The sequence below is a fragment of the Aquila chrysaetos genome, chromosome 2 (assembly GCF_900496995.4).
Source record: "Aquila chrysaetos chrysaetos chromosome 2, bAquChr1.4, whole genome shotgun sequence".
In the NCBI taxonomy this organism is placed as follows: Eukaryota; Metazoa; Chordata; class Aves; order Accipitriformes; family Accipitridae; genus Aquila; species Aquila chrysaetos.
The window spans coordinates 16,711,276-16,738,713 of NC_044005.1; the positions used below are offsets into that span (position 1 = coordinate 16,711,276).

The 27,438-nt window shown below is 37.2% G+C and overlaps 3 protein-coding genes across 12 annotated transcripts in view; 1 reads left to right on the plus strand and 2 right to left on the minus strand.

Moving 5' to 3' along the window:
- AK7 (adenylate kinase 7) overlaps positions 1 to 21,439 on the minus strand; it is a 28,183-nt gene extending 6,744 nt beyond the window's left edge. Inside the window, exons 1-15 of one of the 4 annotated variants that reach the window (XM_030032148.1) lie at positions 21,338 to 21,439; positions 20,528 to 20,710; positions 19,365 to 19,473; positions 18,288 to 18,382; positions 17,396 to 17,506; positions 13,545 to 13,628; positions 12,875 to 12,963; positions 12,248 to 12,338; positions 9,564 to 9,641; positions 8,683 to 8,832; positions 7,060 to 7,188; positions 6,669 to 6,744; positions 4,997 to 5,125; positions 3,339 to 3,407; positions 2,161 to 2,358 (exon numbers count right to left, since the gene is read on the minus strand). In XM_030032148.1, coding sequence (XP_029888008.1) covers positions 2,161 to 2,358; positions 3,339 to 3,407; positions 4,997 to 5,125; positions 6,669 to 6,744; positions 7,060 to 7,188; positions 8,683 to 8,832; positions 9,564 to 9,641; positions 12,248 to 12,338; positions 12,875 to 12,963; positions 13,545 to 13,628; positions 17,396 to 17,506; positions 18,288 to 18,382; positions 19,365 to 19,473; positions 20,528 to 20,710; positions 21,338 to 21,415 — 1,669 coding nt within the window. In that variant the 5' untranslated portion in view covers positions 21,416 to 21,439. Of the gene's footprint in view, positions 1 to 2,160; positions 2,359 to 3,338; positions 3,408 to 4,996; positions 5,126 to 6,602; positions 6,745 to 7,059; positions 7,189 to 8,682; positions 8,833 to 9,563; positions 9,642 to 12,247; positions 12,339 to 12,874; positions 12,964 to 13,544; positions 13,629 to 17,395; positions 17,507 to 18,287; positions 18,383 to 19,364; positions 19,474 to 20,527; positions 20,711 to 21,337 lie in introns of all 4 variants that reach the window. The other 3 variants (XM_030032138.1, XM_030032159.1, XM_030032170.1) reach the window with 3 other exon arrangements.
- A 973-nt stretch (positions 21,440 to 22,412) lies between these two features.
- LOC115349302 (GSK3B interacting protein) lies at positions 22,413 to 27,246 on the minus strand. 3 transcript variants are annotated; one of them, XM_030033403.1, is made up of 3 exons: positions 27,134 to 27,246; positions 24,963 to 25,221; positions 22,413 to 24,337 (listed from the first exon to the last, which is right to left on the minus strand). In XM_030033403.1, the coding sequence occupies exons 2-3, from the start codon at positions 25,218 to 25,220 to the stop codon at positions 24,176 to 24,178; spliced, it is 420 nt and encodes a 139-aa protein (XP_029889263.1). In that variant the 5' UTR covers position 25,221; positions 27,134 to 27,246; the 3' UTR covers positions 22,413 to 24,175. The 3 variants fall into 3 exon arrangements, with proteins under 3 accessions (XP_029889263.1, XP_029889273.1, XP_029889254.1); XM_030033413.1 differs by lacking the exon at positions 27,134 to 27,246 and adding an exon at positions 26,515 to 26,600; XM_030033394.2 differs by lacking the exon at positions 27,134 to 27,246 and adding an exon at positions 26,290 to 26,488.
- Positions 26,774 to 27,438, plus strand: part of ATG2B (autophagy related 2B) — a 49,431-nt gene continuing 48,766 nt past the window's right edge. For all 5 annotated transcript variants that reach the window (XM_030033362.2, XM_030033380.2, XM_030033371.2 and 2 more), the window contains exon 1: positions 26,774 to 27,247. In XM_030033362.2, coding sequence (XP_029889222.1) covers positions 27,086 to 27,247 — 162 coding nt within the window. In that variant the 5' untranslated portion in view covers positions 26,774 to 27,085. The remainder of the gene's footprint in view (positions 27,248 to 27,438) is intronic.

Here is a 27,438-nt window from a genome sequence, read left to right on the forward strand (position 1 = left end):
TATTCCATATTAAAAGAATAATACATTTTCTATGTCAAGCAGTCCATTGTTTCTGCAATTTTAGCTGCACCTGGATATAAAAATTACAGTGCAAACCACTTTTCTAGTCATTTAAAGTATTGCTAAGAACTCTCTCAGTATTCAATTTGAGGTGTCAAAGACTGCATTTTTTTCTTAGATGGCCAAGCAAGATTACAATGCAAATATTACAGCAATCATAATTAACTGCTTTTATCCCCCCAAATAAATACCTTTTAAATAAAAAATGAAGTTAGCACTGATGCTACTTGAGAGGAAAGATCACCAGAAAAGGAGTTTGTAAATTAAGATCTTCAAAGGAAATTGCTGTTATAACTTTATCATGCCTTTTTGTAGATGATCTAACATGCCTGTGTTAACATCCCCAATTTGCAGATGAGAAAAACAAGAAACAAGATAACTGACTTGCAGACTTCATTCAGTGAGTCACTGTAGCAAAGGAGGGTTTCCAGAATCTTGAAGCCCACTCCTTTGTACTAATCATATTTCAGACTCAGAAAAAATAATAATCATAAAAGCATTTCATAAAGCCATATGTTATGATTTTCTAAAATTAAAGTGGAAGAAGCATTTGATTAATTTGAGTCAATATTTAACAAATCAAACACAATTTTTTAACCATTTCCCACTAAATTCCTTCAGAGTATGATTGAGGAAGGAGTTGGCGGTCTGCTTAAATCTGATGCTACTTAATTCTATGGATCTGATAGAACATCTGGAACATCAGCTAGAATGGAGGGGTATTGGCAGAGCTTCAGTTCCTCACTGAAGTTATCTTTGTAATCTGTCCTTACCATTTTACAACAGAAGCCTATGTGCTTGCATACTTTGGTGGGTAACAATCAGTGATGTGATTATAGGTAAAATGGCAGTTCCTGAGATAAACAGGACCTAAAGACAATGCTCCTTTGAAGATAAGAACCAACACTATAAACTGAATGTGAAAATCATCTGGAAGTCACTGAACATCACAGTTGTGAAAACTCTAAAATTAGTAGGCCAGTGAGTTTCCTTATTAGGAATGGACTAGAGTTTAAGAGTAATCTTTGGGCATAATTCCTAACAGAAAACACTGCAATAGTCTATCACAGAGTATACACCAAAGGTGTTATAGTCCCCACCAAAATAAAACATGGTCTTGGACAGTGCTACTACTTGCATGTCCAGAAGTGTATAAAATAAGAATACGACCAATTGATGGCATCAGACCTTAATATTTACCACTTCTTATTTTACTTTCTGTAGCAGAATTACCTCAATTCTAAAATGATTATACTAACACACTATTTTTTTCCTCTGCTATGCTTTCTAACAACACATGTATGGTATTACTCTCAAGAAAATCTCCATGACTGACATTAAATTAAAAAAAAACTTAGGAAATCAATTATGACTGAGGCTGTTGAACAACTAACTTGTCATAACTCATCTCAAATGGACATTCCAACTATCAGCAGTTTGATTTTAGTTGCAGGGTTTTCCCCCTGTTCTTTCTTTTCTCCCCCCCCCCCCCCAATTTTTCTTAAGAATGCTGTCACCCTGATCTCACTGTTTTTGAATAATCAGATTATAGTAATTTTCTCAAGATTTCCCAGTGATCACAATTTTCTAGATAGTGTGCAGGGACGACAAATTTTCTCACATACAGGTAGAGTGCAAAACAGATTCAGCCCTAGCCTTCCACCTTTAATTTCTAATAATTTTCTTTCATGCTTCATCATTTGCATATTACCCATATATTGTCATTGCACCTGAGGATAAGTCTAAAGAAAAAATATAAGCAACTATAATATTGAAAGTCCATGAAAATATACTATTACACCAATCTGGAAGCATGCCAGTGTGGAGGTCTGTAACAAGTCAGAAAATTATTTTGATCATTTAGACTACAAAAATGAACAATTAAACCCCCTATTTTTTAAAACAGGTTAACTGTATAAGAACAATTCAGAATCCTTCTGAGTATACAGATATTTTTGCAGGTATATAATTAAATGATTTTTGTATCTGTATTCTGCAACGTTAATTAAAAATATTATTTATAGATGTACACTTACTATATGATCTTCGCAAGTGTTAAATTTGTAACAACACAATTTTTTTAATTTTATTATTTCATACCAATAAACTGAGGAAGTATTTCAAGTTCATCAAAATAATTGAGAACAGTCTTATCTTCTGTGTTTAAGTCTCTGAAGAGATTCAGAGATTGCAGGAACTGGTCCTGGGTATAATGAGTTCCAGCAACAATTCTCTCTGGCAGATTTATTATTCTGTTTATAAGGAATTCATCAGATGCGGTCAAAGAAATAACAAATTCTGTGAAGAAGAACACATTATCAGTGCCCATATATTATTGTTTTTCCTCTGTCTTACCTATTTTGTGTTAATAACAGATTTTAAACAACAATCCTGCAAGTCAAACAATCCCAACAAACCCATGCCGAAGGTACTTGTTATGGGAGAGAAAGTGGTATTTCTCCAGTGCATCATAATAATTCATTCACATTTCTCCTTTTGAAATGGAGGCTAAAAGTGGTTTTGTTTATGAATAACAGAAATTATTTACTTCAGAAATAAGCAACTCATAAGTGGTTGCAAACTTGTTAGAAGTCTGCTTTTTAAATCAAACCTTCATGTATGTGCAAGGACTAGGGAATTTTTCAGAAAGTTCTGAATTTCTTTCACTTCTTCTGAAGCCAGTAAATTATCATTTACTGAAACACTAAGCATTTGAGATATTCAGCCTTTATAGTATCTAACTAGACATCTGTAATGCAAAATATACCAAATGTATTGTTTGAATGAAATATCAAAACTTCCAAAGAAATCAAAATAGCAAAAACACCAGGATGAAGCCATTTCTGCATAGATGAAAACCACTCTATTTTAATTCCCAACTTAACTGATGCATTAAAATGAATTTGGTAACAACTTTCAAGATATCACACTAAAGATAAACTTATGGGGTTTTAATATGCCAGGTTCAGGAGCTCGTGTTTATTCCATTAATAGCCGCTGTAATGACAACAAAGGCAGCTACTATTATCAGCCAACAGTTGATGGTATTTTCACAAAAAGAAAAAAAAAAAGACTAAAACACCCACAAACTGAACCAAAACCTTCCTTTTGATTAATTGTTCACTTTCAAATAAGAGGGCAGCAGCATTACACAAATTAGATATTTATTTATATTAAATTAAATATGAACAGATGGAGTGATATTTTAGACCTCTCGTTGGTGGCAGCAGTACTTGAAAATTCCTCTGTTTATTTAAAAAGAAATCTATCAAACTTACCAGGTATGATTAATATATCACATTTAGGTATTTTGCCTTTAATTTCTTCTTCTTCATCTTCACTTTCCACTAAAAGATAAGTAAGAAATTATTGACATTTTCATTTGAAGCAACAATATCATTATATTTGCTAAAAATGTGCCAGTACAAACACAGGTTTGTCTACATTCAAATTATACTAATTGTTGGAAATTAATCTAACCTGGACACCAGTTTAGAGAATTCAGTAAGTAATTCGTACTGCTACCTTGGGACACTAATTCTACCTTGGGACACTAAGAGTTGTTTGCTTATACAGCAGAAGTATGCACTTGTATACACAGTTTTAAAATGTGTCCCTACTGCTGTCCTCACCCTGGCCTCTCCTCCTGACAAGTACATTATTCTGCCAAAACCAGAGACAGGGCTCAGAACAGTAAGTAGAAATGTTTTATAGTAGGATGGTTAAAATGGTTTCTGCCACTAAGTCTCTGCTATTTTGTATAGTCAGTAAAACTGCCTGAAGAACATCAGCTGAGCATGATAATTTACAGACCAGCATATTAAACCGAACAAGACTGGTTTTAGTTTTCCTTCAAACCTCATGATGTAATTTACATATGGAGAGGATTCTTGGTCTTAATTCATGGACAGTGCTTGCTCACAATTTGAAGTGTATGTCACAGAGCTCCTCTAAGTCATATCTACTGTAGCTGATCTAATATACCCACTCTAATCTGGCTCACAAAACATGTATTGGTGCACTGGCTGGATCCCTCATTAAGCAGCCCTTAAATATTATAAGGAAATTCTGCTTTAGAGCTTGCTTGAGGGGAGTAGACCAACACAGAACAAGAAAGCATCCTCCATATTTGTGCATTTCCTTAGTACTTTGCCAGCAAATATAGTCTGAAAACTATCTTGTGATTAAATTAAAAAAGGTGCATTACAATCCTTCTTACTTTTTAAGCATCATGTGAAAACAGCTTTGTTTTGTATACTGCACTGCAGTCATTACAGTGCTGTCATGGTTTAAGCCCAGCCAGCAACTTAAGCACCACACAGCTGCTCACTCACTCCCCCCTGCTCCCAGTGGGATGGGGAGGACAATTGGAAAAAAAGTAAAACTTGTGGGTTGAGATAAGAACAGTTTAATAAATAAAATAATAACAATAACAATAACAATAATAATAATAATGATGTAACGAAAAGAGAGAGAAATAAAACCCCCCCAAACCCAAGTGATGCACAATGCCGCTGCTCACCACCTGCTGACCAATGCCCAAGCAGCAATCTGCCCTTCCGAGCCAACTCCCCCAAATTTCTATACTGGCCATGACGTTCTGTGGTATGGAATATCCCTTTTGCTAGTTTGGGTCAGCTGTCCTGGCTATGCTCCCTCCCAGCTTGTGCACCTGCTTGCTGGCAGGGCGTGGGAAACTGAACAATCTTTAACTTAGGATAAGCACTGCTTAGCAACAACTAAAACACCAGTGTTATCAACATTATTCTCACATTAAATCCAAAACACAGCACTGTACCAGGTACTAGGGAGGAAATTAACTCTATTCCAGCTGAAACCAGGACAAGTGCTGATGCACTTCTAATACTATGGCACTGAGAACAATAACGATAATGACAATATTAGCAGCAATAAAACCAAAAGCAGCAGTACTTACAATTAAAAAGATCTTTTGCCTGGTCATAGGTCTCCGGGAACCCATCTAAAACATATCCCTGATTCCTACAAGGCATAGATTTGAGCTTATCCTTCACAAATTTAACAACATACTGATCATCTAGATGACCTAAGACACAGAGAAGGTTAATAGGTACCTTGTTTATGGAAAAGAGATATCTGAAATTATTTTATTAACATTTTAATTCATTTATCAGAGAAACTTCTATTTAGACCCTAAAAAATTTATGTATTTTGAGTTACTATTTGTATATTACATGTTGTCAGCGGTCTATGGAATATAAATGTGTAGCTATAAAATAAAATTACATTTGAGTTTACAAAGATATAAATATTAGAACTTTAAGGATACTGAACATGAAATTATTTTTTTTAGAAAAATGCAATCAGATTTTAATAGAAGCAGGAAAGAAATATTTATAGAAAAAAGTGACAAAACAATCGTTTTCTATTTACAATTAACAGTAAGACTTAAAGATGGTCTTGCAAAACAAACGTGAGATAGATTTTACAAGTTTCCTTTTCAGATCAATAGATTGAGATATGAAGCGGTTTATTAACTTGGCCTACATTGTTGAACAAATGTGTGGGAGTAAAAAGTTTGGTTTGACCTGATTTTTTGTCCTTTTGCAACCATTGACTCCAGTTTCCTACTTTATTTTCTTCAGCTTTTAAAAGTCTTAAATATTTATAAACCATTGTAATCATAAAAGTATGTTACTCTTTTAAAAGGCATTATTATTTTAAACAACAAAGCAAGGCATGTAGAAGAGATGCTGCCATAGATGTCATTATTGAAGCTTTTGGGTGCGTTGCAAGTTCATTGCTTTGCAGATACACAAGATCCAAATCAGGTAAACCTTTAGTGATAGGATGCATTTTTAAGGGGGATCACTTTATACTGCACGGAAAATGTTAAGCACTGATTCAAAACCTACATGACTTTATTCATATGTAGATTATAATTACTTTTCATTAATGGCAATTTTTATGGACCTTTTTCAATCTGCAGACTTTAAAATTCTTTACAGGCTTCAGTAAATACTATTTACTTTTTAGAAATGGCCAAAATGAGGTATAAGGTAATTTAAAAACCCCACAATTTCATATGACAGTGCACTAATTCTTTTTTGAAAATTTGATAAAGATATGCTTCACTAACTTTTTACTTTATATTATATAAATTATGCTCCCTGTTCTGAGAAGAAAACATGAAGTTCTTAAAAAAATCTGGGCAAGAAGCTAATGCTTCTGAGTATACTGTTGTTACTTATATATCAACTTTTAAGGTAAAAAGAATTATATAAAATGTATAAAGAAGTAGAAAAATGGAACTTCTACAATTAAAAAAGCACCACATTATTTAAAAAGTGTATCACTTTTGATATACAAGGTATGTAATGTATAATGTATAATGTAAAACATTGTATTTGATTTTTAAATAAGGTACATACAAATGGACAGGGCATGATTCTTGCTTTTAATAGGACTAAAAGTTCTAAAGCACCAATTTACTTCCTGATCTTCCATTTGCATAGGGTTGCACTAGTTACCTAAATCCCATCTTAGTACTTTGTATTTCCTACCTGCATTCTGCTCCATGCTTTCTTTTATTCTAGCTAATAACTCGTGTGCTGCTTCTACATTTTTACCCTCCTCTTCTTCATCATCTTCTCCCTCTTCTCCCACACTGTCAGAGTACAGTTCTTTAGGAGCCACAATGTTCTCCTGAAGACAAGATCAGAAATATGAATGTGCTCAGAAATTCCATAGTCAAATTTCTTTTATACACAGACGTAATACAAGGAAAACAAAAAAATTAAACAATTCATTTCATGTATGCTCCTGGACAGTGAGATACTGAGCAACCATCAGTCTCTAAAAAGAGTTCAGTGCTTCTCCCTGATCCCCCAGAGGTGATCAGCATGTCAAAAGAGATTTCCATTCTCAAATAATGGAATTATAACTAATTTTTAAATGGTGCCAAGCACTGTAAAATCACAGAAATTAAAATAATAGCAATATTAGAAAACAGCAACACACCAGATTTGCTATTGTTTCAGAAATCACATCATTTATCTTAACGTGATGTAGCTTGTAGTGTTTGCAGAGCTCTTCAGCAATGGTAGATTTGCCAACCCCAGGAGGACCATGAATGTAAACTTTGAGAGGCTGGAAAAAAAAGGTAAAGATATAACATCATTCAAACAATATAGATGCTTTAATGTAAAAGGAACAATCTTTTTCCTATAACTAATAGGAAATAATAATTATTATAATTAAACTGAAAATATATTTTAGTTTTATTCATTTATTTATTCCTCACTGAGTATCTCCTACATCATCCACAGGCTTTGAGTAACACAGTTACTTAATTTAAAAGTACAACTTTACCATTGGAGAAAAAGCACACTTCTATTTAATAGACTCATAGACCAACTTATAGTGGCACTATTAGTGTTTGAATGATCAAAAGAGACAAAACACAACCCCATAGATAGGATGCACTGAATTTTGGAATGAGGTGGCAGATATTCTACTATATACATGTAATAGCTCTATCTCCCAGCTGAGGCAGAGTTGCTGTCATCACAATGGTTATTTTGACCTCAAAAATTTCAGATCCATCACAATCTTAAGATATTATCATTTTAGCTTACCTAGCCCATGGATGAGTAAGTGTAATTAAGACTCCAGTATACACTTATTAAATATATTATGCAACAAACTCAAAATCATACATCATTAACTGCCTCCCTTAATTCAGTAGATCTGACAGTGCAAACTCTGCAAATTTAATAGAGTAGTGTCAGGGACAGAGGTCTAGCTAGCCTCCCCTCTCCTTGCCACTTGGTATGCCTATATATTGGACTGAATTTCTTTGAATTACATGCTTATGTACTCAGATGCGTTAGTTTAACCCAAACACAGATCTGATATTTCTTTCAGAGGTATGCATGGACTTTTAATGAACAACCTCAAATGATGGTAGTTGTATTTTGCTTTACACCTCCTGAACTCTTGTTCAAAGTTTGAACAAGATTTAGACACACTGAACAGCGTTATCATACCAATCAATACTTGAATGTATGCAAGCAATTTTCTGCACCTTTCAATAACCTTCCCTATACATTTGAATACAGAAGTTCTAAATACTAAGCTAACATAGGAAACAGCAAAGTTGCTCAGTACATTACACAACAGAGCAGGGTAAAATGAAAGCTACATTGCAATTGAATATCCTGGGTCACTAAATATGATGAAGGACATAAAATACTCCCCGAACTACTGACTGTTATAAAAAAGCTTAAATAAGAGATACACTTACTGTGTTCTTGAAACAAAATATACCAGGAATGCCATATATTGCATACAGAAACTAGTTTCAGAACAGCAGCTTTTCCATCAGGAAGCTTATTTGCACTTACAGGGTTTCAGTTTCAGGCACAAAAGAAATAAAACTTAATGATTACTGTTTTAATTAATATTCCCTCTTTTTTAAGTTCTTCAATTTAATTTTCAGTTTTTATGTTCACTTACTTTGCATCTATATCAGCCTTCCATGTATTTTTAGTTAAAGAAATTAAAGCTTGTGTTTATGTAACATTTTCTGTTGGGGAAAAAAGAGAAAGGCACACTTTAAAATAGGGTACACCAAACCATTACCAGTAATCCTCGACTTTGCTTGTATTCCTTGATGATTTGTTCAATGTTCTCCACCAGTCCTGCCTGAGCAACCCACTTAATGTTGAAAGTCTCTTTCAGAAACATAGATTCCATTCGCAGGTTCACAAGCAACATATCCAAATGCATTTGCTGAGGGAGCAAAAGTACATTTATTTACAGACTTAAGCTATGCATGTTAAAAGAACACTGTTAGCTTAAACTAGAGGCAAGAACGGAAGGGTGAGAATAAAAAGACTTAAAGCACAGGGAAAGCAGGTTTGCAGACAAAGCAAAACAGACTTTTTAAAAGTATAAACATTTTCAATGTTTATTTGTATTTGAGTATTCTTATGAACTATTAGAACAGGAAACATTAAACAATTATTATGTATAGTACAAAGGTTTCATATAATTGCAGTAACCTCTTTCATAAAGTTATCAAATCCAATCTTAAAACTACTAGGTTTGTAATTAGTTTATTTCTCCTATGAACAGTTTATTTCAGATAAATAGATGAATACAACATAATTTATGTATGCTGTGTTCATCAGCCTTAGTAGCACCTAATTATTAACTTTTTTTGTTATTTTTATCATTTTGTATAGGCTTTTTTAGAGTGCTCCAGTATGCTCAGTGCAACAGTGACATCAGAGCTCCACTGCTTTTCTAAATCAGGCTGTAACTCCTCAAAACAGTCTGTTCTATGATGGTAAATTTTAGTTTGTTTATTTTCTAAATTCAAACCCACTGTATATATTTTTAGGCATGTTTTAGGGTTAAATTTTTCTGGTGAAATAAAAAAAAGAATTTACATATTTTATGAAATTATACTTTTAAGTTTACAACCTTTCCTTAAGTAATAAAGGGAAAACAGTACTAACTGTTAAGTCTTTACTCAGGAATGCATTTTCTTTTGGAATCTTCTCAATTTTTCCTGGTCCAACATATTTACTGATACACTATCAAGAAAAAGAAAAAATACACTTATCAAATCAGATTCTTAGAAAAAATTGTAGAGGATTTATGCAGATAAAATATGTGCTTTAAATTTTATGTTACACTATACCTGAAAAATCAGTATACGGATTTGAAATAGATAGATCAAAGAACAGTATATTAACTGTAATGTTAGTATTAAACACCTTTGTTTTGCTATATATCACTTCCTCTTTAGTACTTGCCATGAAAAAAAACCAAACAACAAACAAACAACCCAGAACTGCAGAAAAGTGTTCTGAAGCTCTTAAACCTATGTACAACTTCCTACTGCTTAAGAACTATTGGAGAACTATTTTATTTCCTAGCACTTTCACTTCTGGTTCTTGAAGTATTTAATCATGTTAACAATCAGGACAGGGTTTTAGATCAATGCCACCAATGACTCTCCATATTACCATTTTCATCTCATCATTAGACAGAAGTTGTTCCTTACTCCTACAGCCCTTTAAAATAGATTTTAAACCCCACTAGATTCCATGAAATCATAAAAATTGATACAGAGCATCAGATCAAATCTACAATATATTCCAGCATTCTGTCTCCAACGATGTCAATTAGTGGACACCTAAATGAAAGTAAGAATGGGAAAAGCACATACGATACTCCTTCCAGATACTCTTCTAATCTTACACTATTTTCAGCTCGGAGACTTCCTAAACTAGAAATAGCTGCTGTATATTTAAGTAACTCTCAAGGTATTTCTCTCCCATGTATCTTTTCCGGATTTCCGCTGGGCTGGTACAGTTCCCTGCCAAGATAGCTCTCCGCAGTGCGCTCTGCAACGCTCTCTCCACTGGCAACTTCCTGTCTCTACAAGAACTGTCCACTTACTCCTGCCCGCAATTTCCAATTTCTAAACAATCACACATCCATGAAAGGACCTAACCACTTTTCTCAGGGTGCCTAGCTGCTTCTCAACAGCTTTTGGTGAAGTACTTCTCTGAAAGCCTTTGGGAAATTCAAGTAGACTACATCAGCTTGTTTGCCCTTATCCACATTGCTGGTCACATTAAAGAATTTCAGGAGGTTTCCAAAGTATTTGAAAGTACTTTTTTGGAAAGTATTTCTTGGGAAAGTATTTTACAAAAGTCACATTGACTCTTCCCAAATAGATCATATGTATCTGGGTGTTCTTTAATGCAATTAATTTATTATAATGTCTAATAATGTACCTGGTTATTAGCCAATGGTATTAGGCATATTGGCCTGTAATTCCCAAAATATTTCAGGAACCTGTCTTTTTACATTGGCATCACATTTATCATTCTCCAGCCTTCAAGTGCCAGGACCATGCTAAACAGCAGGTTGTAAGTGTGAATTAGCAATTCAAAGTTATTTCATCCTTGAGTGATTTCAGACCTGAACTACAGTTACTTTAGTTTTATACAGATCCTCTAACAAGTTATCCACAGAGATCCTGAAGCATTAAGATGCTTCCAAATTCTTACCCATGCCCACTACTGTAAAGCATCTCTGCTGTGGGCTTGTCTTCTCTAAGTGCTCCTTTTATACCATAATCATCAATTTGCCTTATAGATTTTCTGGCAAGTGTTTGAAAAAAGGATATTCATTTTGAGTCTTTCCCGATAGTTGATCTTCAAGTGTTTTTTCACTTAACCTGCCAGATTTCATAATCTTGTCTATTCTATTTTCTTCATCTGGACATAACCATAACTTTTTGAAGTCTGACATCTTGTTTTCTTCAACCTACAATTTAACCATACTAATTTTCATTTTCTCTTTCCCAAACTTCTGTTAATAAGCAGCATGCAATGGGCTTATACGGCTAATACTGTAAGTTTCAATAGCCTCTACCGTTCTCCTCTAAGGACTTAATATTTTTAATGTCTTTTGTGTTCATTTTTATATAATGCTCTTTCCTATGGTTGACCATAGCTGCAAAAGTTATTTTGACCTTTGCTTCTTCCATAGGAAGGTTGGCTAATTGCACTATGGTCACTTATACAGAATGGCTCTTCGAATATTAACTTTTCAGTGAGACCCTGTATATTTACCTGAACCAAAACAAAGGTTGCATCTTCTTGTGAGCTCCCTAACACACTGTTCCATGCAACACTCTTTGACACAACCAAAAATATTGGGCTCTTATATTTGGTCCTTACGTAACATTTGCTCAATCTACATGATCATGTCTCCTATTATATTGTATTAGTTGACTCTCACTATCAGTGTACAGTTCAACAGTATCAGCAAGACTATTTCTAGACTTGGAAAAACAATATATCTTCCTACAAAATGAAGTGAAAAACATCTTAAAAACTTTGAGTATCTAATTACAGTACTGTGAATCCCGTAACAATTCACCAGAACTTTCTTAGGTAAAATGTCTACCTAAGTTAATGATAATACTGCAAAAGTTAGTTCTGCAAAATCAGGTCCAACTAGTGTATTTTGTTCAAAGGACAGAAGTCTTGGAGGATTTCAAAATAATTTTCTGTATCATTTACTACACAAGATAATTCAGGAAGACCTAGGAACTTCTACTTCAGTACAATGTATAGCTTTTAAAACCTTAAAGATATCTGAAAAAAAAAAAATCTATTACCTTTATTAATTCTTGAAGAGTGTGCATAGATACATCTACTGCAAGTATATAGTGAGACCTTGGCCTGTGGTCTGCTATATTTTGTAACACTCTGAAACACAGCAAGTACAGCCAGGGCCAGTAGTTAGAGAACTATACTGGGCTTTCGTTGTTAAATGCATTTCAGAAACAGTACAAAGAGTTTATAAAATCTTGCAGAACTTTTCAGAGCATGACATTTTCATATATATTTTCCTTAATAAAGAAACACAGCTAGATATTTTATTTGGAAAGGAGTTCAAAGGATAAAAAGCAACATCTGTAGAAGATATTAACAGTCTGCTGTGGAGTCCATGGTCCATTTCCAGTTCTGTGCCAGTTAACTGGTATCACAGTCTAGATTGAACATTGCTAGTCTTTTCGTAAAAGCATAGCACCAGTGCAACACTCACATAAGGTTTCCAGAAGGCACATCTAGTACTAAAGAAATGGAAGTCTCTGTTTGACTCAGTAAGAAGGGCCAAAGAGTGCTCTTAAACCCACCCATCCCCACTTAAAAGCCTCAGTACTCTCTAGTAGATTTGGATTTGTTATCTAGCTAGGTATCAATTATTGTCCATGTGAATTTTTTTTTTTTTTTTTACTTACGCTGCTAAATCAACAACATGAATGGTTGGAATAAAATTGTTTCCATCTCCAAAAACAGGTATTGTAGGAGTCTCACTAAGCCAACCTATCTGAAAACACAAATAGAGAATGAAGTAAGGAGGAAAAGGTTACTTTTAACCAGAGCTTAAAAAAGGAGCATTTGTTTACTAGGCAAATCTGTATATTCAGGATTTAAAGTTCAGTTTCTTGAATGATTAATGGAACTCCAGTAAAGGAAACAATTTTTGAGAAAAATTGACTGGCAGCCTACCAAAACCAAGAAACTTTTTTTTTTTTTTAACTAATATTCTTTGATCTCGACAAATGTTATTTTGTATCCCAAATAAAAGAAATGCTTGGGAAAAAAGAGAATATAATGTTGAGAAAAAAGACATTTTTCCTGATTCCATTGATATGACAGACATATTCTCACTGTAAAGTACATATAGAAATACTGTTCAAAAAATATGGAGAAAACTAAAAAACATAAAGAGCCAAAAAAGTAGAAAACACTTCCACTGTAGCTAAAACATTTCAAAGGGATCAAATAATCAGTTTTGTTCACAATAGCATTAAGTTTATGATACCAAAGCTACTAAAAATGCACTCAATTCCAGTGCAATTTGCCCCTAGAAATTAAATGAACCTTCAAAAATAGTTGGATGTCTACCTTAAAAAAGTAGTGCAAGACTCCTTCCCCAGCTCCATATTGATGTCCTGAGGCAACAACATAAGTTGGAAATTTATGTTTGTTCTGTGAAGTAAAACCAACAAGAAAGTTTTTATAAAAATACGGTACTGCAAATGGGATACTGTCTTACCCTGAAACTTGAGTGAGTACTTGTGTACTAAATATACAAAGTCTGTAAATTGTGTGACTTAAAATTTATAGCTAGATCAATTGTTGCATATCCTGTAGTTTCATAAGTCATATTGCTAGCATTCCCTTCAAAAAAAAACATTGCTCAATCAGAACTAACCTGTCCACATTTGAACTGAAATTCTAAAAATATATAAAATTTTTAAGAGTTAAAAAAATTGGAAGTAAGTTATGGAAATCAATAAAGTGAACAGGATAACTCATGTTTCTACTTTCTATTTCCAAGAAAAATAACTCTGAAATTCATTGAAGCTATTTTTTTAGCTAAAGGAGTGGGAAATATTGGATTAATGATTTTACAATTGCTTTACTTACATTTTGACATACAACTTAAAAAAAAAATAATCTGTGAACTAAGTGTTTTACTAACCACACATCATGATCAACCCATATATTTTTTGCTGACCATTATTGCATAATATCATACATTTGCCTGTCCTGGCTGCCTGTTTATGTATAATGTTACTATTTGGATCAGCATTGAGGATGGTTGTACAGAGAAAATAAAGATGTCTAAATCATCTCAAGGAGAAAAACTTTCAAGAAAATCATTTAAATTAGGACTAGTCACTTTGAAATTTTTAAGGTGAAACAAAATTATTAAATAATTCTCATGTTGTAAAGATCCTAGAAGTTATATATCTATGTAACACTGCGTAAAAGAACGTGCGTTTACCAGCAAAGGGAATAAATGCCCAGATTTGGGATCTACTTTTTTTGTGAAAAAATGCATCTTTTGTTATTATCTTTATAATATTTCAGAAACTTAAAACTAAGAACACTGTTAGACAATCTTTGATTCTATAAGCAAAGCCTCCTATAAAGGGATGGCAAGTAGCTGTGCATGTGTTTTTATCTATCTACTTACAAAATAATATTTTGTAATAAAAAATATCTCAACTCAGTTGAATGCAACAGCTTGTTAGTAATCACGAGAAACGTTAAAATTAGAAGACATTACAGATAGTGTAAGAGCTCCCACACTTAGTTTGCTTGGGTAGTATCATGATAGAAACTGTACCCTAAGAGCAGCAGCTCCCAGGATTTCTCTGGACAGACTGCAAACATGCCCCGGAAGAAGACATGCTGTAATTTCCATCTCCCAGCAGGAAAAACCTGCCTCTTGTGAAAGCACAGGAGGTGCTATTTCTCATCTCCCTTAAGAAGAATGTAACACATAGGATTATCTTCCATTTACCTTGCAGTAGCTTCTGCAGTAGCCACTTGTGGAGACAAACCACAGTTCGGCACCAAGTGCTATACTTCACTGAAATACAAACCTCTAAAATAGGTTCGTCCTCTAAAATACCTATTTAGTGTCGCAAGTCACACATATGAGAAGGTACTACTTGAGATGACTTGGATATACTTAACTTAAAAAATAAGGCAATTATTAGGCAAGCTCCGGTGACACACAGCATGTTTAGTCACGGGTGAAGACCTTCAAGTTCCCGTGTAATATTCATTAAAGCCACTAGATGTCACATTCTAGCTATTATAATCAGTTCTAGGCTTTGGTTGTCTTACGTTTGTTTGTTTGTTTTATGCTAATAAAATGCTTGACGTGGGAAACAGGTCTAAATTAATGGATTCAGGAACTGTGATGCCATTGAGAACAGAGCTGGGAGATGAAGAGATATTCTGGCTGTGGTAGGCAGAGGTTTCTCCAAGGATTCTGAATTTGGCAGGACCCCAGAGTCAGTGACTTCTGAGAAACGCTACGCAGCCCGAATGCCCTGCTACAAAGGTAAAGGTAAAAAATTGCTAGTGGTAAAAAGCAAAGACTTCTAGCTCACAACTCTTGCTGAATTTTAAGCAAAATATAGGTGGGAGAGACACTTACTTAGAGGGGTGAAATCTTCCTTTAAGCAACAACAGCCATTAAATTGCACTCTGAACAGATACCAAGGCTAAGAAACCCTTCTATTCTTGGTGCAAGTTCTTCTCTACATGACTGACACGGCTGCTGAATCCTAGTATCTCCTGCTGAACTCTTTTCAGGACTGGTAACACTGTCATTTCTTTCACAGATGGCATATTCCCCAGATGCCACTGAATTTAAAAATGAGTAAGAACTGTAATCAGAAGTCTCCAGCCATCACAGGAAGCTAATGTTGATCTGCTGGGAAGAACAGATGCTTTGGAGCCTTCCTGTTCCAAAGTGCTGACAGAAACTAAACAGGGGCAATGATACCCATTGATGCTGCCCCTGAAGTTCTGGAGGAAAAGGGCTCCTTTTGAAAGGCCTACAAGAGGTATATATTGAAAATATTCAAGTTGCTTTATTGTGTACTGCTACATATTGTTCCACTGTCTTCTCAACAGAGACATTCAGCCTGGCAAACATTTAGAAGCTAATTATATTAATACCTTTGTTATGTAGTGACTCAGTGGTTTGGACTAGTCAGAAAAATTGAGTCAATAGTTCATCTGGGTGTTAGTTGTGGCAGAAGTTATTGCGAGGTTTGGTGGACGCTGTTTACAATCTTCATGTTTCTAACTACATCACAAGTCTGAAAGTTATTCCATAGTCTTATAAACCCATGTTAGCAAAGTAAAAGTAAGAACAATTTGCCACTGATTTTTCAAGCCGTAAACCAAATTTTACTGGCATTCTGTAATATTAAACCCATGTTAGAACAGAATATAATTTCTAGTTCTATTTTCTCAACCGGGCATAAGACAACGCGTGTATACTCAAATTTGAGTAAAGGTTTTCTCCCCTCTCTATAATTAGGCTGATAAATTCCTGCAGTGGACACTAAATTATATTGATTATTGGAGACTGCTAATGCACAAACAGAATGACCAAATGACACCTTCATCATACAGTGTATTTCATTGTCTTCCAGTTCTCTTTCCCAACCTCCACAGTACTTCATCGCTAATGACAATAGTGTCAAATTTCCTGAGTCATGAAACACAATCTGAGCCACTGTTGATATTTATTTAATAATAGCTCTTAATCACAAAGAGAGGCATGGTCTGTTTTCTAGTAAGATTAATAGTCTAATCAGGTTGGAACAAACAAAGCTGAAGGAAGTGATCTTAAAAAAACATAAAGTGATAACATATATTCTAGTTATTCTGGGTCAGGTCTATGGCGATGATTTTAAAGTGAATTATAGGGTGCAATAAAAGTCAACAAGCTCTCTGCTTCAAGAGCACAAACTATCCAGGAATGAGACAGGTGTGGCCAGAACATCTTCTAAGTATTTAAATGAGACATAATATTAACATAGCTTGCTATTATTTAAAGATGCTGCTTTTCTTTAAAACTACACTAATATCCCTTTCCTCTATATTCTTTCATCCTCAAGTCTTTCCCCACGCAGGCCCCAGCTTTACTTCTCTCTAAAAAACATATTGTTTCATTGGCTGTATCAAATGAGATAAGCATGATTTACTCACAGCGTAAGGAAAAGACAGAATTTGGGATTTGTATTATGCAGACACTTACGTTTCAAGAGACAGTTTTCTCTATACTTGATATTTTATTAATAATTGATGTTATCCATATTTATCAAGAGAATAACATACTCTTAAAATTTATTCAAATTGTTGGTAATTTCCATTACTAAGATAATGCTCTAAGAAAGAAGACCAAACAACCTATTTTTATAAAAAAGTTCTTTACATACAGTTTTCCCAAGTTTGAGAATGAGTTTTTCAGCATTTATGTGTTCCATAAAGTTAGGATGAGGTTTTCTTCTGCGATAATCTTCATCAGTAAAAGGAATCTCGGGATCTTCCTATGAAGGAAGAAATGCGACTGTTATACATGTTTTAAAACAGAACAATTTTTAAAGGCCTACATGGTTAAAATAAGTTCTTAAAAAGTATTTTTAAAATCTGTTTTAACTTTGTTTTCATTTGAAATTCTTAACATTTCTGATTCTGATACTTGAGGTTCAACATTTTGAAAATGTCAATAGTTCAATTTCAATTTTCACAGAAAAATATTTTAAACTACTTTTTATATTTTAAAAAAACATTACTTTTTGCTATATATAGCATTACACAAGCTTGAAAAACACTATTTCTGTAACACTAAATTTCAGAATTGCAATAGCATACCACAGAGTGTCCCACACGGTTCCTGGTATCTGTATCTATATATAGATACATAGAGATATATCTATATATAAAGCTGTATCTATTTATCTGTCTATACACTGATTTAAATATGTATTTCATTAAATATGTAGTAAATATGGGATTTTTTAATACTGAAGGACAGTACATATTGTGGTTAGCATAGGTCTTGCCTCTTGTGCAAACAGTCTCTAATGTCTGCCTGTATTATTGTAGCCCAGTGCCTAAACTTTTCTGTCCAGTGGAATAAATTTAACAATTTTGGCAGTAAGCAGTGGTTCAGGGTGAAAGGATCCTGAGAAAAAACACACTTGCTGACACTAACTTTATTAGCTATTGTTGAAGTGCATACTGAAATACTTTAACTGAATTTAATGAATATTTTCCATTAAATGGAAATATTCAGTTAAAAAATATTAGTATTTTCATATTACTTACAGGGTCAGGGGGTTTGCTTTTTGCCCAGCTCATTACTGTTGAAACGAGAATGAATAACTTTGGTGTTGCAAAATGCTCTATTTCCATATGTAAGGCTGTTAAATGAAAGCAAATGACTTAATTTATTGTAAATTGTATTACTCAAGCTGTGTTTTTGCTTTTATATAAAGGTCCTGTACAGACATTTATACCATAATGTGATATGCATTTTTAAGCAAATACTTCTTATTTGGGTTGGTATAAAATAAAGATAATAAATCAGAAAAGAAAACAAATAGACAAATAATGGTAATAAAGAATAAAATTATTTGGAATCAACATAATGTCCATAGGGCTACATATCATGGGGGAAAAAAAAAGAAACATTCTATACTAGGAAATGATTCATCTTTATTGATTGCTGAGATACTGAAGGAAAATAACTGTGGGTTTTTTCATGATTAAAAAAGAAAATCTACAGAATTCAAGTAAAGCTTCCTTATTTTAGTTTAGAGCAAAATAATTAAATGTGGGTTATGTAACTTATGATGTTATCCAAGTATTTATACTGTAAACAGGAAAGCATAATTTAGTTTAACTATCATATAAAGAAAAATATTGCACTGTCACCATAAAAAGATTCCAGATGCCTATTAGTATTTGGATGTAACAATCAGGAGGAAGTTTCAGAAAGACTGTTAGCAGTATTTTTTATTGGACTTTTAAAAAAAATTTTTAAAATTACATAAAATATTGAAACATTCTTTGAATATCACAGGAGCAAATTTTCTACCCACCTCCCAATGCAAATAGATAAGACGATGGTTGGTAGTTATTTAGGGAAATAACTGGCTACACAGATATGTCATTTAATGTGTTGGACCATTCTATGACAGCTTCTCTACCTTATGAATGCTTGAGTGCATTCCATGGTTCCTTGCTAATTAATTGAACAATTCATGCAGCATTTCTCCATCAAGGAACACAGTTTTATATTACAGTAAACTATAAAGAGCTGATAATTTCATTATACATTTATGGTAAATTTTGATGGCTGTATAGCAACCATTTTTGTATTCAGTTGATAGCTATACTAACCAGAAGCAGCCCATGTTGCTTCCTCAATTTGATTTGCATCCTCAGTGATATTATATAAAATGATCTCACACTCAAGCAAGTGACTTAAGAGCTCTTTTCGAGAAGAGACCTGGGGAAAAAAATAGTTAGAATGTGTCATTTAAAAGAAAAAAAAAAAAAAGAAAAAAAAATCCAAAATTCCTTTACTTTTCAAGTTTAACTTAGTGATAGAATGTAGTTTTCTAACACTAGGATGTTAGAATAATTCATAAGACGGATATCAAACTTTATATGTCAGATACAAGTAAAGTGATAAAATGTAAATTAAATGCTGAAACTTCTAATTTACTGTACACATTAATATAGTTCAAAAAGATGTACAATTTTTAGTGGTATTTTAGGATTCATATTTTCAGTGCAATTGTGAATATAAAAAAAATTTCTATGACTTTTATAAGTATTTTAAACAAGGATCAGTTGGCAGAATGGGGAAGACATAAAAAACGTCCATTTCTTTGCAAAATAGCATGCTATCATTTTTGTTAAATGCAGATTGTCTGCATCACTTGAGCAAGTCCAACAAACACTTTGGGCAAGAGCAGTGATTAAGATTAAATACTGCCAGCCGTAATTTTCTGATTGAACAGCTCAGCTGTATAGACGTTTAAATCAAAATTTTCAAATGTTTGAAGAGATTCTGGATAATCAATTTGAGACAGAGGCAATTTTAATTTCAGAAAACTTATCTTTATACAAAGATGTAGTTATTCAGAACAATTAGCTGCTAGTGAAAGCTGTGATTTCAGTGAACAGTTAAGAAGGGGGACCCTAACTTTGGTACCAGCACCACTACCTTTAAAATGGTGATAAAAGACACAAATACTTGAGGTGTGTCTTTTGAGGGAAAAAGAAAGCAGACCTGTGGATCATCAGGATAGATGATGTCCTTGTCCATAACTATCTTTTTAAAAATCTATTTTGAGTCTGAGTTCCTTCCTTTTACTATTTGCTGTATCAGACCTAGCAGGGAGTAGACAACAGTGTGCAGGAAGCAGAAGGAATAAAATATATGTACACTGCTTCCAGCAGCAACAAAAGACCATTTATTAATGCAGGTCATTTTACATGACTTGCAAGGTTTCCAGTGTTGTCTAATGGCAATCTGAAATAAGACTCTTACTTACTGCATATATTTCCTCTGCAAAACGTGGTTTAGCACTCTCTGCTTTAGAAAGGGTACCCACTATTTGGTAGAGTCCCTCCTTTGGCCTACTAGAAACTTCAGCAGCTGGATTATTTTCGTCTTCCTCCTCCTCTTCTTCTTCTATGCTTTCAAGAGATGCCCCAACAACACATCTGGATAAATACTGCAATATACAAGATGCACATTTGTATGCAAATATATATTGAACCCTACACAGCTTCTCATGATCTTGGGAAGACACCAACACTGTCTGGCTAGCCCTGATCCGGTTGTAGGTAACGTAGCTCAGAACACAGCTTACCGTTGAACAGGAAAAAGTTAGGGACTCCTCAACCCCAGCTGTAATGTTTTGTCTTGACTTGTGCCCTACGCCTCAAAGTCGAAGGTGTTGGTGAGTCCCTAGAAGCCTCTTCTCTGCAGCCTGGCTCCTCTCAGGCAGGTGTCACCTCTCTCCACAGTGACCAGGCGTTGCCTGCGGTCTCCCGACCTGCTTTATCCACACCTCCTGCTCCTAACTCTCATTTTTTCTCCTTCTCATCTTAACCCCTTCTCGCCCCCAGTCCCTCTCCCCAGCAGCTATTTTAGCTGACCCCGGCTACCCGGCCGGCTTCCCGCCCGGCCGATTTCCCTGGAGGCCAGACACCGCTCCCTGCCGCGCTACCGGCCGCGGGCCAGGCGGGCGCTCCCCGCGACGGGCTGCGGCAGGGGGGAGGGCGGCGGCGCCTCAGGCCGCGACCGCTGAGGAAGAAGCCGCGGCCGCCAGCAGCTGCGGGCCGCCCCCGGCGGTCACCTCGCCGATGCTGCGGCCGCAGTAAGAGTCGAGGTGGTTGAGGAAGACCCGCCGGCTCCGCGCCGTCCCCGCCGCCATCGCCACAACCTCCGCCGGGGACGCGGCCCGTTGCTGCGCGACCAGCGGCGGCTGCGCAGTGGGCGCGGCGGGCGGGGCCGGGCGGAGCGGCCTGCCGGCCTGCCTGGCGGCTGCGGGCCCGTCTCGAGCAGCTCCTCCGGTAAGGACCATCGCCAGTATAAACAGGCATTTAGTGTGCACGCATACCATTTTTTAATACCTAATCCAATCCGTCTGTAGGTAGACAGATCTGTACCGTCTGACTTCTAGACGCCGAACAGGACAAAACGTACGTAGTACTGCTGAGACAAAACTAGCTTTAATTGGGTTATTAGACATCCTTTCAGATAGCAGGCAGGCTTTGAGGCTTTCTAGGCAACTCATAGATTAACAGCTACATTAGGCCAAACAGCACTTATTCAGGGGTTCGGATAATGAAAACAACTGACAGCTGAAGGAGACCTACAAAAATTCTCCATTGTGGGTGCGTCAGAGAAGCTCCCTCCATGCAGGCAGCAATGCCCAAGTGTAGGGACTGGAGAGCGTTTTCTTCATAATCAATAGCCCAGACATAGTGGAATAACATAGCTTTCCCATTTTTCAGTTAACACTGCAGTACGTTCTTAAGAAACAACAGAAGTTTCTTCTGGTAACACCTACAAAACACCTGTTTTGAAAGTATTTCTCAGCTTAGGTTTATAATAAGCACACAAAATGACAAAGCATTTTAAAGATGTCTAAGAGAAAAAAAAATCTTAGCAACGTAACATTTAGTTTGGCATTTTTCCACTTGTATTTCTAACGCTTCCTTTCCAAGTCCCTCTTTACAATCACCTACTTTGTCATGAAAAAACAAAGTTTCAGCAGATACAAATTTGCAGCCAGAGGTTTTCAAATACTTGTTTAACTATTTGATACTTAAGATTTTTTTATGGGCATGATGACTTTGGTTGTTCACTCCCCCCTTTCCAGTAGTTCGCCCCCCCCCCCCCCCCCCCCGAAAACTACAACACACCAATGCATTTCTTTAATGCTTTAGTCATTGAAATTGAACAAGTAAATTAGTTGCAAGGAAAAATATTCAAATATAAATTTGGTAAAGTACATTCTCCTCACAGAGGACTAACCGCGTGCCACAGACCTGTGTGCAAAAGAGAGCCTATGAACAATTTTTAGAGCACGGAAGCATACCCTAGGGCAGAGGATTAATATCAGAAGTTTCAACCCCAAAAGATAATAAACACGAAATTAAGCTCTGGAAAACAGGAAGCGCTAACTACAGTTGTCTTGTCAGTCATAGTTGTACATCACTACCCCAAAGCTATTACAAAAGCTCTACTAGGCTTCTCCAGTTAATATGACTAATCCTTAGCAGGAAGAAGTCAATATAGCTCTACTGAAGTCACTGGAATCTGTGACTTTGTGAGAACTGATGTACCCTTAAGTGTGGCTCCAAAAAAGCTACAGCATGTACTGGTCACAAAAGCATGGCAGAATAATGGCAAGATTATTTAAATAAAGATGCACAAATACTGAATAATACAAGAATACAAAAAGTATGAACATCACAGAACGTTAGTTCAACAGTACTGGTATTTCTAACCAACTGTAATTTTTAAAAAGTCTACCATTCAGTACATACTTGAAAAGTTACAGCAGAACAATAGATTTATAAAGAGATTTATACCAGTTTTTAATTAGAAAATACAAGTTATATCTTCCAGTTTGTATTAGTCTTAGCAAATTTCATACAGCCTTTGGTTTCAAACCAATACAATGCAGTTAACATTACAGTGCTTGCTTAGTATTCATTAGGAGAGGACGCTGTACAATTGAGGGAGAAAATGTGAAAAACGGGAGTACCAAAGTACTGTATTATAGAAAGTAAAGGCTGAAGCAAAAATACTCTTGGGTATATCCTGTACATCATGTAAACACGCATTCAGAGTAGTAAACAGGCTAAAATGTCTTCCAAGCCTCCCAAACAGTTACAATATAGCATACATATACATATATATATAGCATATATAACATCATCTTTAGGAAATGTAGCCCATTACATCCTAATTCTGTGCTTAACTCATTTGCGATTCAGACAATACATTCATATATTAGCAGTACATCTCATGTATTATTTGGAGTTTGCTGGTTGCCATAGGCAAGGACAGATCAAATAATACTGCGCCTTGCTTTTAACTCAGATACTGTGACTATATAAGCAATGGTCAACTGTTCAAGAAACATCTTTCTTCTTACCAAAGCTGAGAATTTTCAGATTTATGTATAGCAAATCAAGCTGAAATTCTGTTCTTTGCAGAACAGTAGTTTTCCAATTATTTTTCATTAATTGGGTAAAGCAAGTAGTTAGCTTCTATTTTAAAAAGGAGATACGAAAATTATCAGTAAGCACACACAAAAACAGATTACTACTTGTATATATAACATTCAGTCTCTATATACTTTTTTAGAGTTTTGGATAACAACACTTTGAAAAGAGACCAAATCTTTTGAATGTTGTAAGAAGCAACTTACTTGCTCATCTACAACAAAAAAGAAAGTGAAATAAGAAACTTTTTTGTTATTTATCCAAGTGGCTTCTAATAGCATTCTGATATATGCAAATCCACTGTAGCAAAATGTTATAGAGTAGTAGTAGCATGAATTAGATATTAGTGGAAGAAATGAAGCTTAAGATGTTTGTGATTATGTTTGTAAGGAAGATCTCCGTGCCTCATACTAAGAATTCCTTCTAGCATTAAACCTTCCTCACATATGGGTAAATCACGACTGACTATCTTTCTTCAAAGCTTCTAGTCTTTGTAGTAATGCATTTCCAAACACCTCTCGATATGCAGGGCTGAGAGAGTCCAATAAGGAGTAGACAGTTTCGTGGTATGGAGTTTGCAACCCATCATCAGTCTGATCAAAATCATAAGCTACTACCTGCAACAAAGAAATCACTGGTTAAATTTCTGTGGTTAGAATCACCTTGCAATGGGAAACAGATATCACAATATTTAACTTTGCCAGCCAGGGTAATACAGTGAGAACAAAAGATACTGGATTTAAATCACAATCTGTGCTTTCTACTACGGGGCTTAGTGGTAATACAGTATTTAGACAATTTCAAATACCTTTTGTCCAAAACTCAGAATATTAGTAAAATCTATCGTTATGACCTTTGAAAAGAAGTCTTACATCTACATGTTTGCACAAAAAATACAGATGTTGCAAAAAGGAGTTGTATACATGCTGTATTACTGACTAATCTGGGTACCCAAGAAACCCAAAGACTGACATGCCTGCAACAAATTGCTGCTTCAATCTTCATGATTTTGTCTCAAATAAATGCCTGTTTTTTCATCAACTTCCCCTCTTGCTTTGTTGGAAGTGTAACTAGTTAAAGTTCCACTTTCTAGGTGAAAACATGTAGAACACGCTTTCATAAAAGTACAAGAGGAATATGTATGCTGTTTTGGTGTCACTGAAGTATTTTTCTAGGCACCTTTTGAACACGATCATTGTTCAAAACAAAGAGGCTTAAGAAATTATAAACTAATTAGTTTACCCTGAGTCCTGCTTCGGTGAGCTCCAGGCAGTATCTGTTCCTTTCCCTGGTTTCCACATTGATATATGCCACATCCTCTGCACAGGGAAGGGTTTTGGAGACAAACATGTTGCTGACAGCAAACAGAACATCATTCACAACAGCTTCGGCTTCTAGTCTCATGTCTTTCACATCTGTTCCTTCGAAGTCTCTATAATCAGAATCCCCTTCAAATCCCGTATTATTGGACAACTCCATAGGATTGCAGTCAGTCTCCATTCTGCATATGGAAACATTTATTTTAGATTTGTCATACCACTACACTCAATATATATTAACACCATAAAACCAGAGTTATATCTTAAGCAGACATATTTAACATTGTCCAAAAAAAAAGAAAATATGAGACCCAGTGACTTCCATAACTCATGAAATGACAGTCCAGAGAACTCAAAACCAAGGTGTGAGAACAACTGCTTAAGAAGGTTACATTAGCACATAGAAGCAGAATCCGTATCACTGAAGTTGCTTCTTCTTATGCAAGTAACTCGCATTTTGTTGTATAAGACTGTTATGATTCAGCAGTCATTAATTCTGCACTTTGCTGATCCAGAATGCAGTAGGAAGACAAGTCATGCCTGGAAAAACTGAAATCAATAGCTGTAGAAAATAAAAACCTATTGTTGGTGAATTTAAGACAGACTTTGAAAAGTCTGTGGACTAAATGGGTTATCAGAGACTATAAAGACATATTAACAGCAGCTTTTTGTTTACACTCACTGAAGAACAATTCTCTTGTTTAGCGTTTACGCACAATTGTCAACACATTTCAGAGACACATATAGCTGGCCTTTGTAAGCAACCGTTACCAAACCGGGACAGACTCTGTGGGTGTTACGACAGCGGCTGCAGCGTTTGCCTCTGAGATACCAGTATCGCCACGAAGCCTCAGCTAACTTACATCCCCCCTAAGGCCAGCTGGGAAAGCCCCTTGGGACGCTGCCCCGAGTGCTCTCGTAGCCGAGCACCGCTGCCAGGACGGAACGAGGGCTGGCAGTAACCGATCTGCAACACGCAAGGCATTCGCTCCGTTAATATTCATCCCTTCCTGACAAATCCCACCTTGGACCTACACACAAATTCCAAAGGAGCTGAAAGCAACAAGGGAGCTGGCTACCGAGCGGCGCAGCCTCCCAACCGCAGCCACCCACTCCGGTTTACTGACAGCGAAGCAGCCACGGGTCACACCGGCGCCTCCGCCCCGAGCAGCGCGGCAGGAGCGGGGCGCTACCCCCCCCCCACCTCCGGCAGCGCCGCGCCCCGGGGGCCGCCCCGGGAGCCCACCTACCAGCCCCGGCAGCGGGCCTCCCGACCCCGAACGGCTCCGGACACAAGGGCGCCTGCCGCTCCGCCCTGCCGGCGGAGAGCGACGCGCCTTGCTGCCTTCCCCGGGGCCGTTCCCTAGAGAGGCGGCCGCCACCGGCTGCGCCAGGGCTCCCGGCCCCCCTCCGCCTCGCCCCGGCGCCGCCCGCCAGTGGAGGCCCCTCCGGCGCGACACCGCCCCCTCACGCACCTCCCGCGGCCGCTTCCGCCCCCGCGTCCTCCGCTTCGCGACGCCACTTCCGCGCAAACGTCACGGTGCCGGTGACGGCGTTCGGCCGCGGGGGGGGCTGCGCGGGGAGGAAGGAGACAAACAGCCCGGATCGGCCCGGCCGCCCTCGCCGGCGGCGGACAGCTGAGGCGGGGCGGGGGGGGCGGTCTGCCCGCCTGCCGGACACCGGCCCCTCACCCCGCTCCGCGCACTGTTCTGCTGCCCAGCGCGGCTGCGGCGGCCCCCTGGGCGCTCGCGGGTCGCCGAGAAGATGGCGGCGACGGTGTCCGAGTGAGGATGGAGCTACCTGTCAGCGCCTCTTCGCCCTGAGGGGAGGCAGTGCCGCCCCGCCGGCGGTGTGAGGGGCGGCGGGGGCGCCGCTTGGCAGCGGGAAGCCCCTGCGGTAGCCCGCGCTGAGGGGCGAGGCTGGGCCCGGCGGCTCCCGCTCAGCTCCCTCTCTCCGCCCGCCGGAGGGGCCAGCCCCGGACCCGTCCCGCCGCCCGAACCCGACCCCGACCCCGTCCCGCCGCGCGGCCCCCGGCGCGCAGCCGCCATGCCGTGGCCTTTCTCGGAGTCCATCAAGAAGAGGGCCTGCAGGTACCTGCTGCAGAGGTACCTGGGCCACTTCTTGCAGGAGAAGCTCAGCCTGGAGCAGCTCAGCCTGGATCTCTACCAGGGCACCGGCTCCTTGACGCAGGTCCCTCTGGATAAGTGGGTAAGAGATGCCGGCGCTTCACCCCCTCGGCTCCTGCTGCGGCTGAGCGACCAGCTGATTCCCTGCCCCCGGCTGCCACCCACTTTATTTTCAGTACCCAGCCTCCTTTGTGTAAAAAGTTACAGCCATAATTAGCATTTCATGCAGGGAACTCTTCTCTGATATGCTAATGCTTAAAAAAAAAAAAAAAA